The sequence below is a fragment of the Polistes dominula genome, unplaced genomic scaffold (assembly GCF_049000335.1).
Source record: "Polistes dominula isolate Pdom_NZ unplaced genomic scaffold, Pdom_raw_medaka contig_49, whole genome shotgun sequence".
Classification (NCBI taxonomy): Eukaryota; Metazoa; Arthropoda; class Insecta; order Hymenoptera; family Vespidae; genus Polistes; species Polistes dominula.
In genome coordinates, this window is record NW_028300914.1 from 5,125,910 (window position 1) to 5,141,271 (window position 15,362).

At 29.5% G+C, this 15,362-nt stretch overlaps 2 protein-coding genes and 1 long non-coding RNA gene across 6 annotated transcripts in view; 2 read left to right on the plus strand and 1 right to left on the minus strand.

The window, feature by feature from the left end:
• Nucleotides 1-3,996: 3,996 nt before the first annotated feature.
• Nucleotides 3,997-4,442, minus strand: LOC107065016 (uncharacterized). Its single transcript, XR_001475552.2, has 2 exons — nucleotides 4,286-4,442; nucleotides 3,997-4,208 (listed from the first exon to the last, which is right to left on the minus strand). It is a non-coding gene; the product is annotated as an uncharacterized LOC107065016 (long non-coding RNA).
• Nucleotides 4,443-4,590: 148 nt separating this feature from the next.
• Nucleotides 4,591-10,998, plus strand: Ada2a (Transcriptional adapter 2A). 3 transcript variants are annotated; one of them, XM_089169882.1, is made up of 4 exons: nucleotides 4,591-4,741; nucleotides 4,961-6,331; nucleotides 6,785-6,965; nucleotides 7,132-10,998. In XM_089169882.1, exons 1-4 carry the CDS (start codon nucleotides 4,678-4,680, stop codon nucleotides 7,304-7,306), a joined length of 1,791 nt encoding a protein of 596 aa, XP_089026008.1. In that variant the 5' UTR covers nucleotides 4,591-4,677; the 3' UTR covers nucleotides 7,307-10,998. The 3 variants fall into 3 exon arrangements, with proteins under 3 accessions (XP_089026008.1, XP_015173770.1, XP_015173769.1); XM_015318284.2 differs by lacking the exon at nucleotides 4,961-6,331; XM_015318283.2 differs by lacking the exon at nucleotides 7,132-10,998 and having other exon boundaries at nucleotides 4,961-6,369; nucleotides 6,785-6,925.
• A 138-nt stretch (nucleotides 10,999-11,136) lies between these two features.
• Nucleotides 11,137-15,362, plus strand: part of Pde9 (phosphodiesterase 9) — a 98,249-nt gene continuing 94,023 nt past the window's right edge. For both annotated transcript variants that reach the window (XM_089169878.1, XM_089169879.1), the window contains exon 1: nucleotides 11,137-11,573. The gene's annotated coding sequence lies outside the window, so the exon portion shown is untranslated. The remainder of the gene's footprint in view (nucleotides 11,574-15,362) is intronic.

Genomic DNA, 15,362 nt, shown 5'->3' on the forward strand with positions numbered 1-15,362 from the left:
TCTCGAATGGATTCGTACAAAAATCTATGATTAAGAAATCCTATTTTTGATCATTCCTATTGAATAAAAGCTTACGTTCTAATGCACGATCTTTATCGATCACGTTTACACGAACTCTAAGTTTATTCGTAGAATTACTGTCCTCGATAAACAATCCAACGTAATGAATGCGTGTCTATGAATAAGAACTCAAGAATTTAACTTATTCTGATACTTAATTGATGAATGCAGTTATTATTAATATTCATACTAAAAATTCAACACTAATTTTTATTACGTTTATCATCATTATTAATTGTCATTGAAGATAGGAAGAGTTAAAATGATAATGTATTTCTTAAAAATTTGATGGTATTTTAAAATATTAATATATGTATATTTAAATTTATACATTGAGGAATCTTCGTGAGTCATTAATGTTAAAGTACAACTTTTAAAGGAAACAAGAAAAAATTCAAGATCAAAATCATAAATATACAAATTCCTGTTCAATATTTTTTCGCGTATCTTTTAAAGGAGATAATCGAGTTGGGTTTGATGAAAGATCGAAAATATAGGACGAGTTGTTAGTATCGGGCAATATCGTGACGCCTACGTAATTTTTTTCTTTCTTTCTTTCTTTTTATCAGTGGACTTGATGCAGTTCGTAACGAGAGAAGCTCGGCTTCAGTTTCGATGCACATACTCAGTGTGTATGTGTGTATGTGTGTGTGATAGTAAGTGTCCCGTTATATAGTAATACCCGCGGCGATGTTAATGAGATAAATTGGAGTCACAAATGAACCGTAAAAGGTCCGATAACCCCTTAGAAAGGAGTCGTTCTTTCACCTCCACTAAATTTTAGCGAATGTTTCATTTTTCCTTTTTTTTTAATTTTATATTCCTAATTTGAAAAGTCATCCCTTAGAAAATGTATAAAAGGTGGTATCATATTGGATGAGCCAATTAGAGAACTGATATTCAAAATAATTTATTGCTTATTAAGTGCAGTTGCATCAAAAAATGTTATAATAAATTATTTGACATTTTAAAGGATATTTGAGATTTTAATTTTATTATTTAAATCTTATATTTGATATTTAACTTATGTTACTGAATTGGTTTTTATTTCATCTACATTGACTTGATATTTAAAAAAATGTGTATTGAATAATGACTTAACCTTCAAATTATTTATTGTTTTATATTATGTATATAATTGCAGTATATTAATTAATTTAACTACAACTTTTTATTATAACTACAATTGTATACAGTTTTAAATGATGAATAAGGATTCAATAGAATTATGTAAAAATAAAAAAACGTTAAGCAATATTTCAACATTTGTTTTTCTTTTTAATAGAAACAATGACTCATAAAAACGTACCCTTTTATAGTAGTTCCTTCGTAAACCCTATCGTATAAGTTGGCACGAGGTATATCGAGAACATCATAGTCATCCTTTTTACTACCATCTCCAATATCGAAATCATGGTATCTTAACGTCATCGCGTTCGTGAAATCTGGCTCGTTTTTACTCATCTTCTTTTTTTTTACGATTCAATTACAAGAAATTTAGGTTAAATCGCAATACAAATGTCCAAGAATTTTTGTATACGATAAGAAAGAAAAATTAATATAAAAATTACCCTGTTAATTACTTCGATAAGCCCGAGAATTTCTTTAATATCTTTTCAACAAATTTAAATACTATTCTTAGTTTAAAAAAACGAGTATGAAAGGAAAAGACATTAACTTGAACGAAGAGCAATCACGATTTTTCATTGTTTTTCTCAAAACTGCAATTCAGTTTTATTTCTAGTGTTATTATTAGTGCCATAACTAATGCTAATATTTGTAAAATTTATCATTATATATGTTTTTAAAAAATATGTACATATATATCAAAGAACAACATTTATATAATCGAAGAATTATTTTATAATTATAATAATAACAATGGTACAAATTATATATAAAATTTATGATTTATTTTTGATAATAACATTGATTTATTTTTACATAGATATACTTCACTAGTTTTAATCTTATTAGTCCATTGTAAATAGTTAGTAAAATAATTCGAAAAAATGTCTTTATTGTGATGGTTAAAATGATTTCGTTAAATTAAATTCTAACGAAAATATTAGAAGGTTAAAATTATGTGTTGGAATAACGGTAAGATTGTGTGTTTGAAATTCTTGACCGCGAAGGGGCCAGGCCATATTTCTTATTAACTCACCATTTACAGTATGTGTAGATAACTTTAGAAGAAACAAGTATTTTATTTTTTCCTTTATCGATACAACAAAAATCTTTTCCTTGTACGTTTTTTTCTTTTTTTCTTAACGAAAACTTGTACCAAGGCAAAAGGTTCGCACGAAGAAATGAATACAACGAAAACATAATATGTGCTGAGAAACATAATAAGAATCGTAAATCGCAACAACGATTTTATGAACGAACGTTAATTCTCTAGTTTTCTTCTTCTTATTTTTTTACTATGTTTTACCAATTCCAACCGCAGTTAGTCTCATAGAAGATATAATAAAAACCGGTTTATGCAACTTATTTATATGCACTTATAATTCCTTACTTCTATCACTCGTAGGTGTTTTTGTTTATTCAATTCGATTATTTTTATACGATTCTACACGCGTTAAATTGTAGTAACTTTATTCGAATAATCGTTAACATCGAAGGTCAATATTAATTATTTCTTAATCAATAGGTTACATCGATGCATTGAACATCGTGAAATAAACTTTACTAGGCTTCTTTTAAACGTTTGTAAAATTTATCCTTCAGAGAAGAAGGCAAATTCATGTTAAAACAATTTACGACAGCTGAATGTAATTTTTGATGAAGCATTCTTTTTAAACTAATAACAGTACCTACCTTATAAAAGAAAAATATATACAGTTGCTTTATTATTAAATTATAATTGTGAAATAAAAATGAAGTTTCGTTGAATAAAATGTAGGAAAATCACGTACAATTCTATGTTTACAAATGAAGCAAAAAATTTTGTCGAGTATCACAAATAATTTCCAGTGGAGATAACGAACCAATAATTAACATATCTTATACATAAATAGCTAATTTACTCGTGTACTTTTTTTTCAAGGAACTTACACGTTCGTATAAGTTTTACTGTGTCATGTTTATTACATTTTTTACTCCGAAGGTTTTTTTCTTTATTCCAGGGACATGTTCGAGAACATAAAAGCAGCACGCATGTACTGTTTTATTTGATAAAATACTGTATCTATAAATATTAAAGATGATAGAGAAGAAAAATTTATTAATTTTTTAGTAATTATAAATTCAATGATTTATCATAAAATATAAAATATAATTTAAATAATAATTTAATGCTGGGGGCTCTACATTTTTGTGACAAGATTTGAATTAAATTAACAATTGTTCTCCGATAATTTTGTAAAAAATAAGACTTAAAATTCTGTAAATAAATAAATATTATTATTATTTTTATTGTATAATATTATAATATTATAATATAAAAAATTAATATATAATTATATTATTATTATTTATTACTTTAATGATTTTCAAGAATCCGACATAAATAGGGATCCTATAGGAGGGATGCGCCATATACATTGCTGGGGGACCGGAACTCGATTTTGCGCGCGAATAATTCAAACATTGAAATAATTATGAAATAATGAATTGCATCAAATACAGAAAAAAAATGAACTATATTTAATGATAATTAAAAATTTATATTAAAATAGAATAGGTTAGACGAAAAAATTATTATAAATTCAATAAGAAAGACTTAATTAAGTTTGATTTGATAAAAGGCATTACAGTATTTTGAAATTTCAAAACAATTTGTAGGAATTTATACAATTTTGATAAATATAATTATCTACTATAAATATTATATTATTATAATAATAATAATAATAATAATAATAATAATAATAATAATAATAATAATAATAATAATAATAATAAGACAAATATATAAAACAATTAACAAATAGATTTATTTTAACATATTTTTATTTCTCAATGGTCTGGTACATGGTCATAGTTTTACTCGAACTGAGATTTGTTTGCTTAAAATTTTGTAAATTTTTGCGATTATACCTACGCGATGGTATAAGGTATTTACGGTCTTGCGTAGTTCTTGTTGAACTTTTGCAGTAATTAAGAATACACTGTCGAACCATGATTATTCATCACAAACAATAAGTCTGTAAACAAACGATAAGTTATAGGTTAGGTTTGTACATTTATACTTGTAACTATTAAATGAGTAAATTAAACTTACACTTATAGAAAACTACTAAAAAAAAAAAAAAATAATTAAACATAAATATCACAATAAAAACTATAAGTATTCCAAACTTAAACTAACCACAGCCGTTAATATATACTAAAGATAAACATGGCTGCACGTTGGATCGGAAGCGGTTCCCCAAAATTTTCAGCCAATGGCACATGAGCTGATTATGAATGGCGCATCCCTCCTACAGGATCCCTAGACAGAAACAGATCGCAGCGCCATTGTCGATAAATTCCACATATATAGAGATCTGTTTTATCCTTTAAGTTGATGTCAGCACCATCGCTCAATAAACATTTTATTTCTTGTAGTTGCAGCGAGAGAAGCAGATAGTATTTATTTGATAAAATCATAAAAGTATAATAATTAAAGAAACTATGGCGAATCCAAATTTGACTGATATGACAGAAGAAGATGCAGCGGATTTGCAGTTTCCCAAAGGTATGCGTATAATTTGTTAACATAAATATTATTAAAGTAAGTAAACTTAACCTCAAAGGTTAGTTTTTTTTGTTAACATAAATATTATTAAAGTAAGTACACCTAACCTCAAAGGTTAGTTTCTTCTCCTATAATAAGTGGAAATAAATAATGGAAAGAGGTGTATGTACGCGTGAACATGACTGATCTAAAGTAAGGTTTGAAATTTTACTCTTTCAGACTTCTCGTCTAATAGAAAAGAAAGTCATGGACACAACTTAGAACTCGTAGAAGTATCGCTCGTGAAGGATGAAATCCTTACTTCAGATCCAACGTGTTACGCGTGCAAAAGTAATCTAAAAGAGCCGTATGTGAGATGTGCTGTATGTACCAACGTGGAATTGTGTCCGTCTTGTTTTTCTAAGGGCTGTGAAATAGGTGATCATAAAAATGATCACGATTATGTTATCACTAAGAATGAATTTGAATTGATAAATGGTAGCGGTTGGACTGCTAAACAAGAATTGGAATTGCTCAGTGTAATACAAGAATGTGGATTTGGTAATTGGATTGATGTATCTAAAAGAATAGAAGGCAAAACTATGGAAGAATGTAAGGCACATTATTTAGAACATTTTATAGATAATCAAAGTTTACCTGGATTACCGAAAATCAAAGAAACCAAAGCAAGTTTATTTGCATCCGAGCCAATTCCATATTTATTTAAATTACACGATTTGGAAGAACCCCCAAGATTTGCTTCGGATTCCCTTAATTGTAGAATGTTAGCTGGATATAATCCTGCGAGATCAGACTTTGAAGTAAATTTTGATAATCACGCGGAACATATTGTTTCTCAATTAAATTATAACGAATTTGATACGGACGATGAGAAAATTAACAAGCTAGGACAATCTTTACAAGTAGCCATAGTTCAAGCCTATAACAATAGATTGAGGGAACGTAAAAGACGATGGAAAATTATTCGAAATCACGGATTGATTTCAATCAGAAGAACGATTTCTTGGTTGCAGAGATACGAATTTACGATAACGCGTGCAATCGCTGAAAGATTGTTGATTTTTATGCAGCTCACCGGGGGAATGGATTTCGATTATTTTATGGAAGGTCTTCATCGCAGTGGCGAACTTAAAAACCACATTCACAATCTTATCGATCTTAGGAGCAATGGAATTAAATATTTTTATAGTGTGCCGACTTATAAGAAATTATTGAAACTGCGTCAGGAAAATGAGAGAGAGAGAAAACATTATTTAAATAATCCGGAATATAGTTGGAAGAAAATATTACCGGAAAATGGTATTATGAATTTTAATTTTCCAATAGCACATAATACCTCTCAGAGAAGATCAGCACCACCTCTCGTAATTAATGGCCTACCTGGTTACGAAAAACTTACGAGTGAAGAAAGATCATTGTGTTCGGTTACCAGAATTGTACCTATGAGCTATTTGGATTACAAACATATTTTAATTACGGAAAATAAGAAATATGGTTCCCTGCGTTTGGCTCAGGCTCGCGTTCTACTTAAAATCGATGTTAATAAAACACGAAAGATTTATGATTTTTTGGCAGACGAAGGATACATTAATAAACCTATTTAACAATAATATATTCAATTAAATTGCGTAAGTGATTTTTTCTGTTAAGTTAATTATTGTATTTCTTTCCATAGTTATGTTAAATTGGAATTCTGTAGTTAATCAATTAGGTGTGTTTGACGAGTATTATAGTCATGAAGAAATTGTAATATTTTGTGTTATTGGTACATCTTTGTTGAAATAATTTAAGTAAATATTTTTTTATAAGGTCACTACAGCAAATGTTAATCAATTTTCTGCATGACAAGTATACTCGCCAATCACAGCTAATTGATTAAACCAAAATGATATTTAATGTTAATAAAATGCACGCGCTTGATATCTCGACCCACCTCTGTCCATATATATTATTTATTTAATAATTATTTTTATCATTATTATTGCTAAATATAATTTCGATTTGGATAAGTATTTGCAGGAATAAAATAATTTATTTGTTTAGAATTCGAGAACGCGGAAACGCTGTTAATATCGGAAGTGTACATGCTACTGGAACATAGAAAAGCACAAAACGAATCAGCAGAAGAAGAACAAGAATTTTCCGAAGTTTTTATGAAGAGTTTAACTTATACGAATCGATTTGGACGATTTAAAAATAAAGAAACCATCGCATCGGTCAGAAGGTATTAAAATTTTCAAATATAATTTTTTCTCAACTTACTTTCATAAAATAAAACTTTTAATGAGTTTACTCAATATTTTCTTCCATCGTATTTGTTATATATTTATATATACATAGAAATATTTGTATATATATATATATTTGTATTTATTAATTATGTTGTACAGCTTGTTATTGCAAAAGAAACTTCATAAATTCGAGCTCGCTTCCTTGGCAAACTTGTGTCCGGAAACTCCGGAAGAAGCGAAAGCTTTAATTCCAAGTCTTGAAGGACGACTTGAAGATGAGGAATTACGAACAATCCTTGAGGATATTCAAACAAAGAGATCTTTACAGTACTGACTATCATTTCAATTGATTTATATTTTACGATTGAACGCAGTCCTATAATTATTTGATACTTTTCAAATATCTTATATTTGTTTTAAGATTATCTTACTATATTCTTTTAGCAATAAAATATTCATCGAATTATAATGCATTCATATATATTTAATTTTTATTTTTAACACATTAATGTCGTTTATGAACAAATGTCGAGTTGAGTTGAGAATTGTTAATTGTTAGACTAATTAATTAATTTCAATTTATTTGAAATGTAAAATATTAAGCAAAAATCAAAGATTTAAGAATTTGTAGATATTGTAAAACTGAAATTAATTACTTCACTCTCTGAACGGCTCAAATATAAAATTTTGATTTAACAACGAGGATAATATATTAATTTTATTCTTGATCGAAGTAAACACATACAATTAAAGTATAGATATACAATTATGACAATGAACAGTCAATAAATTGATTAATCTTATAAGAAAACTATTTGTACTCTAACAGAAAAAATAAAATTCATTAGCAAGAATTTTGAGTCTAAAAACATTGTTGTAATAACCAGCACAATTGCGTCGATTTGCGAGAGTATAGGAGCAAAGTATCGTCGCAAAAGAAGACAACTAATAATTTCAGGGAACGACAACCGCATATTAGCAGTCAGGTAATTGCGTATGGTTGACTTTGCACGTTTCAGAGCAACCTCTTATTATCATCATCCTAAGAAGTTCTTGAGCAATCATACTAACGACATCCCGTCACAATGTTCCTTATACTTTCTTTTTCTACTCGAAGCATTTTAGTTTAAATAAGAATCAAATTTTTACCGAAGAACATTGTAATGCGTAACACGCCTTAATGAGTACCTTCTGACCACTGTACTACGCTCTGAAACACTTCATGTTATCTTTATACATTTTTATCAAATTACTTTACTTTCTTTCTTTCAATCGTTTTTTCATTATTTGTGCTTTAAAAAAAATATAAGAAGAAAATAGAAATACCTATCCTTCCTTACTAAATTTTGAAATAAAATTGCACGATTGATCTGTATAATAATTTGTAAGAAGTAATAACAATTTTATAATAATAAATTGTAGCTGTCCGTTTTTGTAAAATGTCGTTTGAAAAATTTGATACGCAGTATACATATTTAAGAGTATTTTTTTTCTTTTTTTTTTTTATATAGCTTTATTTGATGTCGCATCAACCATCGGGGATTATTAGTGACATAGTATTTTTTGTTACGGAATTGGAAGTGGAAGGTAAAGATGGAAACTGCGAGATCGGCAGCATTTCTTTTGATTTAATCGTTGTGTTACGCCATCTTTACTAACTCATTACTTCAGTGACATTTGATAAAGGAGACTTTAACGCATGCAAATGTTACTTTATCCTAATTAGATGTTTTTTTTACGTAAGCATAATCGTCCCATAGAATATTAAATAAAAAAACAAAAAATTTGATAAAATTTTAGATGACGTAGAAAGTAGCATCGTTATCGTCGATACGTATACGCCATACTTTAACTGGATTGCTCTTAAACGGAAAGCTTTTAAGATAATTATGTTGATTGTTAATCGACTATAAACTCGATGCAATTACCATTGATTTTATCGGGAATTGAAAAGGTTCCTGCTAAGATAACAAAACTTTCTCGATTTCGAGGGAAATATTATCTAAATGAGACTATTCGAGTGTACTGGACCTTCCAAGATGCAAACATTTCGGGTCTTATCTTGGGGTACCTGAAACAGAAAATGAAACCCAATTAGAAACAAAATTATTTCCAATTTAAAAATATCTTTTATTTTCCTCTCTCATAGATTAAAACATTTAATTAAACAATAAAACATAATAGTGCCTGAATATTCTTTGTTACGTGAATATAACTACATCAAATTGTACATTTTATTAAGAAATGTTTCGATGTTTCTGATAGTACATATGAACAATTTCTCGTAACGTTAAAAGTCGGAAAATTCTATTTGAAAATTGCCAATTTGATCGCATTGAAAAAGTTTTTCATGCTAAAAACGTCGAGGACATTGCCATAAAGCGCAACAAGTTTTGCATCTGGACTGGTAGGGTTTAGCGGCCAATCGATGGAATCAATTTGCATAATGTATACGTGCGAAAGTGTACGTTCCACAATGGCTCTCTCTAGTGGAGGCGCTTTCTGTTGACGATATCTGACGATAACTGGCGATATCAATGTGCATATGTATAAGTAAATGTTACACATTTACAGATAGGTGGATGATAATGTTGAAAATTGTGATAACTATGCGCGATCGTCATTAACATATATCTTTCAATACTTTTTTCAAATTATATAACGATACAATAATCGGTTAGACTAATAATATGATTCAGCTATTGTTGGGATTAAACTTATACTTGCGTTCTCTCGGCAATGTAAAATTAAACAAAATAGAATCGAGGACGTTATTCTTTGTGTATCGTTCGCAAGAGTTTTGTAAACAATTTGGAATAATTGTCTCCCCATCGTGATTATACGCATGCTACAAAAGATAACAATAACTTTCTTGATTATTATCGACAGGCCGCAAAAAGTAGATATGGCAAAATAATAAGAAAATTCTTGTAGTTAATTCAATGGGGGTTGAAAATTTGAAGAAAAATTGTTAACGTCTAAAAAAAAAAAGGAAAGAAAGAAATCAAAGATAGTAAAGAAAAAACAAGAAAAGAAAAAGAATGAACAAAAAACCCCGAGAAAATAGGTTCGTTAGGAATAGGAAGGGTCGAGAAAAAAAGGGGTAGTGAGAGTTGTATGAAAAGTGTAGGATGATTCCGGAAGGTAGTGAGATGGGTAAAAGTAGTAAAAGTGTTGCGCATCTGCGCAACATGCGCTAAAATGCACTGCTGCTGCTGGTCGAACTACGATTGAGCGGGGTTGGCGCGGGCGCTGCACTAGTAGTCGTCAAACCGAATTTCACCGAATGAATCCGAAGTAAGCCGGCCGGGAAGCTGAGCGATTGGTTAGTTGTCATAAACCGAAGTAACCCGATGTTTACCGAATTCAAAGCCGAGTGAGGGGGCTAAATGAGCGCGCGCAAAGCGCCAGGCAGCGAGTAAGTCTCTTCGCGGATAGAGGCGCACACACAGCTCAAAATATATTCAGTGTATTGCAAAGGAGCGCAAAAGACGTGTGTCGCTATTCCGCGTTTCGCTCTTGCCTTAGCTTACATTCGTTTGCGCGCGCCTCTTCTCATCTCTTTCTTTTTTTTTTTCTTTCATCGGTCGCGGTGAACGCGACGAAAACGTTTCGATATTTTTTGATTTTCTTTTTCTTTTTTTTTTCTCTCTCTCTCTCTCTCTTTTTCTTTTTCCTCCCTTTTATCTCTCGAAAATATATTTTATTTAGAATTTTATGACACGGAAAACGTGTCTTTTATTTTAGTGGGAAAAAAAGAGACATTCAAAATTGAACGAGTTTTTTATTGTTAAAAAAGTAAAAAAAAAAAAAACAAGAGGAACGGATAATTTTTTTTTGTCCTTTTTTCTATCCCTTTCCTATTACCTTCTTCCTACCCCATCTTCTCGTTTTTATCTCTATTCTCCTTTTCTATCCTTTTATAACTTTTCTTTGACGTAGAAACGTCGAAGAGGAAGAAGAAGAAGAACAAGAAGAAAAAGAAGAAGAAGAAAAAGAAAAAGAAGAAGAAAAAGAAAAAGAAGATTCTAAGGGATCACCAAGAGGATACAACATCCTTTTAAAAGAGTACCGCGTGCCGGAGAGATTTTCTTTCTCTCTCTCTCTCTCCCTCTCACCCTTTCTTCCTTTATCTCTATTTCATTCTCTATTTCTTTATTTTCTGTCGATCGTGAGTCGAGTTGTAAACGCCATCCACTTTTTTCTTCGCTAGAGAGGATTTTTATGTGAAATAAAAAAAAAGTTAGAGAAAAGAGGAGAAGAAGAAAAAGAAGAAGAGGAAGAAGAAGAAGAAGAGGAAGAAGAAGAAGAAGTAGAGGAAGAAGAAGAAGAAGAAGTAGAGGAAGAAGAAGAAGAAGAAGTAGAGGAAGAAGAAGAAGAAAAAGAAGTTGGAGGAGGTGAAGAAGGAGGTGGAGGTGGGGGAGGAGGAGGAGGAGGAGGTTATCGCTCGTGACTAGAAAGGAGGAAAGAGGATCGACGATCGGAGCTTTTCCCACGAGAGAGATCGGTGAGTCTCCGTCAGCAATGTCGTCGTGATACCGAATGAAATGGCCGAAGGTCGAGATGAGAGAGTGCAAGAGAGAGAGAAAGAGAGAGAGTAAGTGTGAGAGAGTTCCCTATCTTTTTCTTTCTCTCTCTCTTTTGTCTTTTTTTCTTACTGACTCTTTTACGAGAAAGAGAGAGGAGAGGAGAGAGGAGGTCGTTTACTTCGGCCGCGACGCGACGCTTCCCGCAAATTCGCATCGGTGATTTCTAACAGACTCCCCAAGTGCATCTTTTGCTTTGATTTTTTGTTCGTTGCATATCTTTTTTAGGTTGTCTCTCTCTTTCTTTCTTTCTCATAGAAAATTGATGATTATTTATCATTGGAACTTGGTTCACTTATTTTGAAATAAACGAACCTAAAATGTATCTAAATTATTCATTTTCACGTAATAATTTCATTAATTTGCACATACAATTGATTAGAATAGACAAAAGAATAATTATATTTAAATAATTAAATTTAACGAGGTAGATTATTTCGTATAGAGATAAAGTATTTCCATCAGACAGTCACAACGTGTATCTTTTGCTTTGATTTTTTTCATTGCATATCTTTTTTTAGGTTGTCTCTCTTTCTCGTAGATAAATTTTGATCATTTATAATTGAAATTTGGTTCTCTTACGTTCAAATAAACGAACCTAAAATCTACCTTAATTATTCATTGTTATGCAATAATTTTATTAGTCGAAGTATTTTTACTTCATTCAAATTTGTCAAAAAACATAATTTAACTGATTTCGTGCATCTTTATAAATTATAAAAAAGATTGTAAATGAGTCTAACCGCTATTGACCCGTCTGTTAATTAATTATGCTAATGTAGTCATTATTTGTATGGTTCGAGTAAACTATTCAATTTTCGTTCTTTATTTCTAACATTTACTCAATAATCCAATATTTCTGTACGTCTGTTTGGATTTGATTAAATTTATTTTTTATAAACAAGATAACAACTGCGATATTCCCTTAACGATAGTAAAACAACGGTCGTTGACATAGAAATAGAATTCATTGAAACGTTATAGATTCGTGTCAAATGTTCCGATAACGTGAAACACAGATGCATAGACTTGTCATTATCGGTACACCCGTATTTTCTTCCTCATTTATATACCTAATCAAAAACGTTATAAATTGTTTTTTGTTATAAATTTTACGAATGACAAGTGCAAACAGACTCGATTTAATATTTGTTCGGAGACAAAATTTCTTCGTATTTGAGTGCAACAATTAAACCGTTGTTTGTTCATATATTCTATCGAACATTCTCTCTTAAAATGTTTTCAAATAATTTTACGAATGACGTTTAGTTTTTTTTTATCGATATCACGATTGAAAAAGTACCAATTTTGTTCGATTTTTGTCCACAAATTTAATCGATTTTTCCAGATATTGGTCGATCAGACCGAGATACAATTTTCACATTAAAAATTTTCAGATTGAATACTCTCGAATCAACTTTATACGATTCGGAACGATACTAAATTGTGTTCATATATACCACTAATATTGTTTAATAGCTTTAGTCATATTCTTCTCTTTATTTTTTTTTCCTAATCAAATTTCCAAATTTATCAAATTTCTTTTCTTTACTTACCCTCATTTTGAAAACATAATAACTTTTGATCGTACAAATGAACAGAGTAAACCATTTTTTCTATTTTAAGGAATTTTATGATATGTCAGCTTTAAAATACACTATTGACAGTATAAAGTATTGGCCGATCCTATTAGTATTACCAAAGTTATGCGATCTTAAAAGTCATATAGAAAGAAAATACGAATGAACTTGTTTCCCCAAGGAGATAGATAAAAACTAACAAGTAAATTCAAGCAGATGATTATTGTGAAAAGAAAAAGATCGTTCGTCATCGGTAATGTAAAGAAACATAACGAAAAGAAAACACCAAATGGCATCCCAGTGGTATCGTATTTGCGGCATCGCATTATCTCTATCGTAATATATTACGTTGCTGGTATTAGATCGCGATGTGTTCACGTTGCAAGGCATACTTTGTTCTACGTGTTATGGAAAGCTCGAGTTTCTTGTTCGAACAGATGCAGTGAGGGAAAGAGAAATAGAGAGAGAGAGAGAGAGAATGAGATAATTCATGATGGGTTACTTCGATCACACTTTCATTACGCGGGCAGAACTTTGATCTGAAATAAGATACATCAGTGATAACAAATTTTGACGTCAAAAAGTTTACTTTACTCGAGTAGTTGATATTAATTTTTCTATATACACGGTGTACCCAATGAAAATTATCCATTTCAATCAAATCCTTCCGTTTGTTTGCATACAAAAATGATATCTGACCAAATTTTGTTCGTATTTTAATAATGGATAAGAATATTTTTAGAATTTTTATATCGATGATTTAAGTAATAGAAAAAAATATAAAAAAAGTAAAGTATTTTATTAATGAAATTGTAAAAATTATTTGGAATAAAATAGAGGTTTAATATATAGCTCTAGCAATACTGAAGACATGAATGAATAATAGTGGTGATTTTTTGTATTTATTTATTCACCATAAATTTATCTAGAATATATATTTATTTCAATTGACAAAAAGCATTTATACGTCATTAACTTTGAATTTGTTGAACTTTGAATAGATTAACGCATAAAAGATTTCTTTTTTTTGAATCTCCTAGAAGAATTTTTTCTATCCATTTTGTATTCTTTATGGATAGTGATCTCTAGTTTCTATTGACACCTATGATAATTTCGCATTTATCTTGTTACAAGCTTCCATTCACATGTTAACACTACATTATTATTATTATTATTATTATTATTATTATTATTATATGAATGTTTAAATTAACTTGTGACATTGTTAAACCCGTTCGAGGTCAAATTATTTCTAAGATTTTTCGTTTCATCTTTCTCTTTTCTATTTCTCTCTCTTATGTTTTAAATCCTTTTTTTTCTCTCTGACGCTTTGGCATAGTGTACGTGAAAAAATATAAAAACAGGTAGGAAAAAAGGTGCATTCACTGTTTTTTTTTTTTCGTGATAAATTCGAAACGAAAAGCTTTTTTTTTCGCCTTTTCTCTTTTCCGATCATTCATAGATTCGTTGGTATATGCTTCGTGTTTTTTTTATCCTAGATAAACAAAAGTAACTTGCAACCGGTTGAATATGTTCTAGAACGAGAGAAAACTTGAAAACTCGTTTGCCATTTGCTATGAACAAATTTGTCAATGTAACTCGAAATACCAGACAATATTATTAGATATCATTTCTTTTACTTTTCAAATATTATTTCATAACTTTGACTTTAAATAAAAATTGTTAGATTAAAATTATGGTATTGATATATATATATATATATAATAATATATAATTATAATATAAATATATAATATATAATATATAATATATAATATATAATATATAATATATAATATATAATATATAATATATAATATATAATATATAATAATATTTATTAATAATTATTAATAATGATTTAGAAATGATCATATAATAACGATTCAAATGATCTAATCATTAAGACATAATTAATTATTATTGTATTAAAAATAAAATTGTTCGCGTACGTAGGATTGGCCTTAAACGGATAAGGGATTATTGATTTTCGAAGAAATAATGGGACAAAAAATTACTTATGTATTATAGTATATAAGTATAGTATATAAGTAAAGTATATAGTCATGTTATCCAAGAAAACATGAGGCTAACGATATCAACGACCCGTAGATATGTATATCGAGTCCAAAGAAACGGAAAGAAGAGCATTTGATGATGCGTATGAGAAAGAAAGAGAGAGAGAGAGAGAGAGAGAAAAGTGAAAAAAGTGAAAAAAGTGATA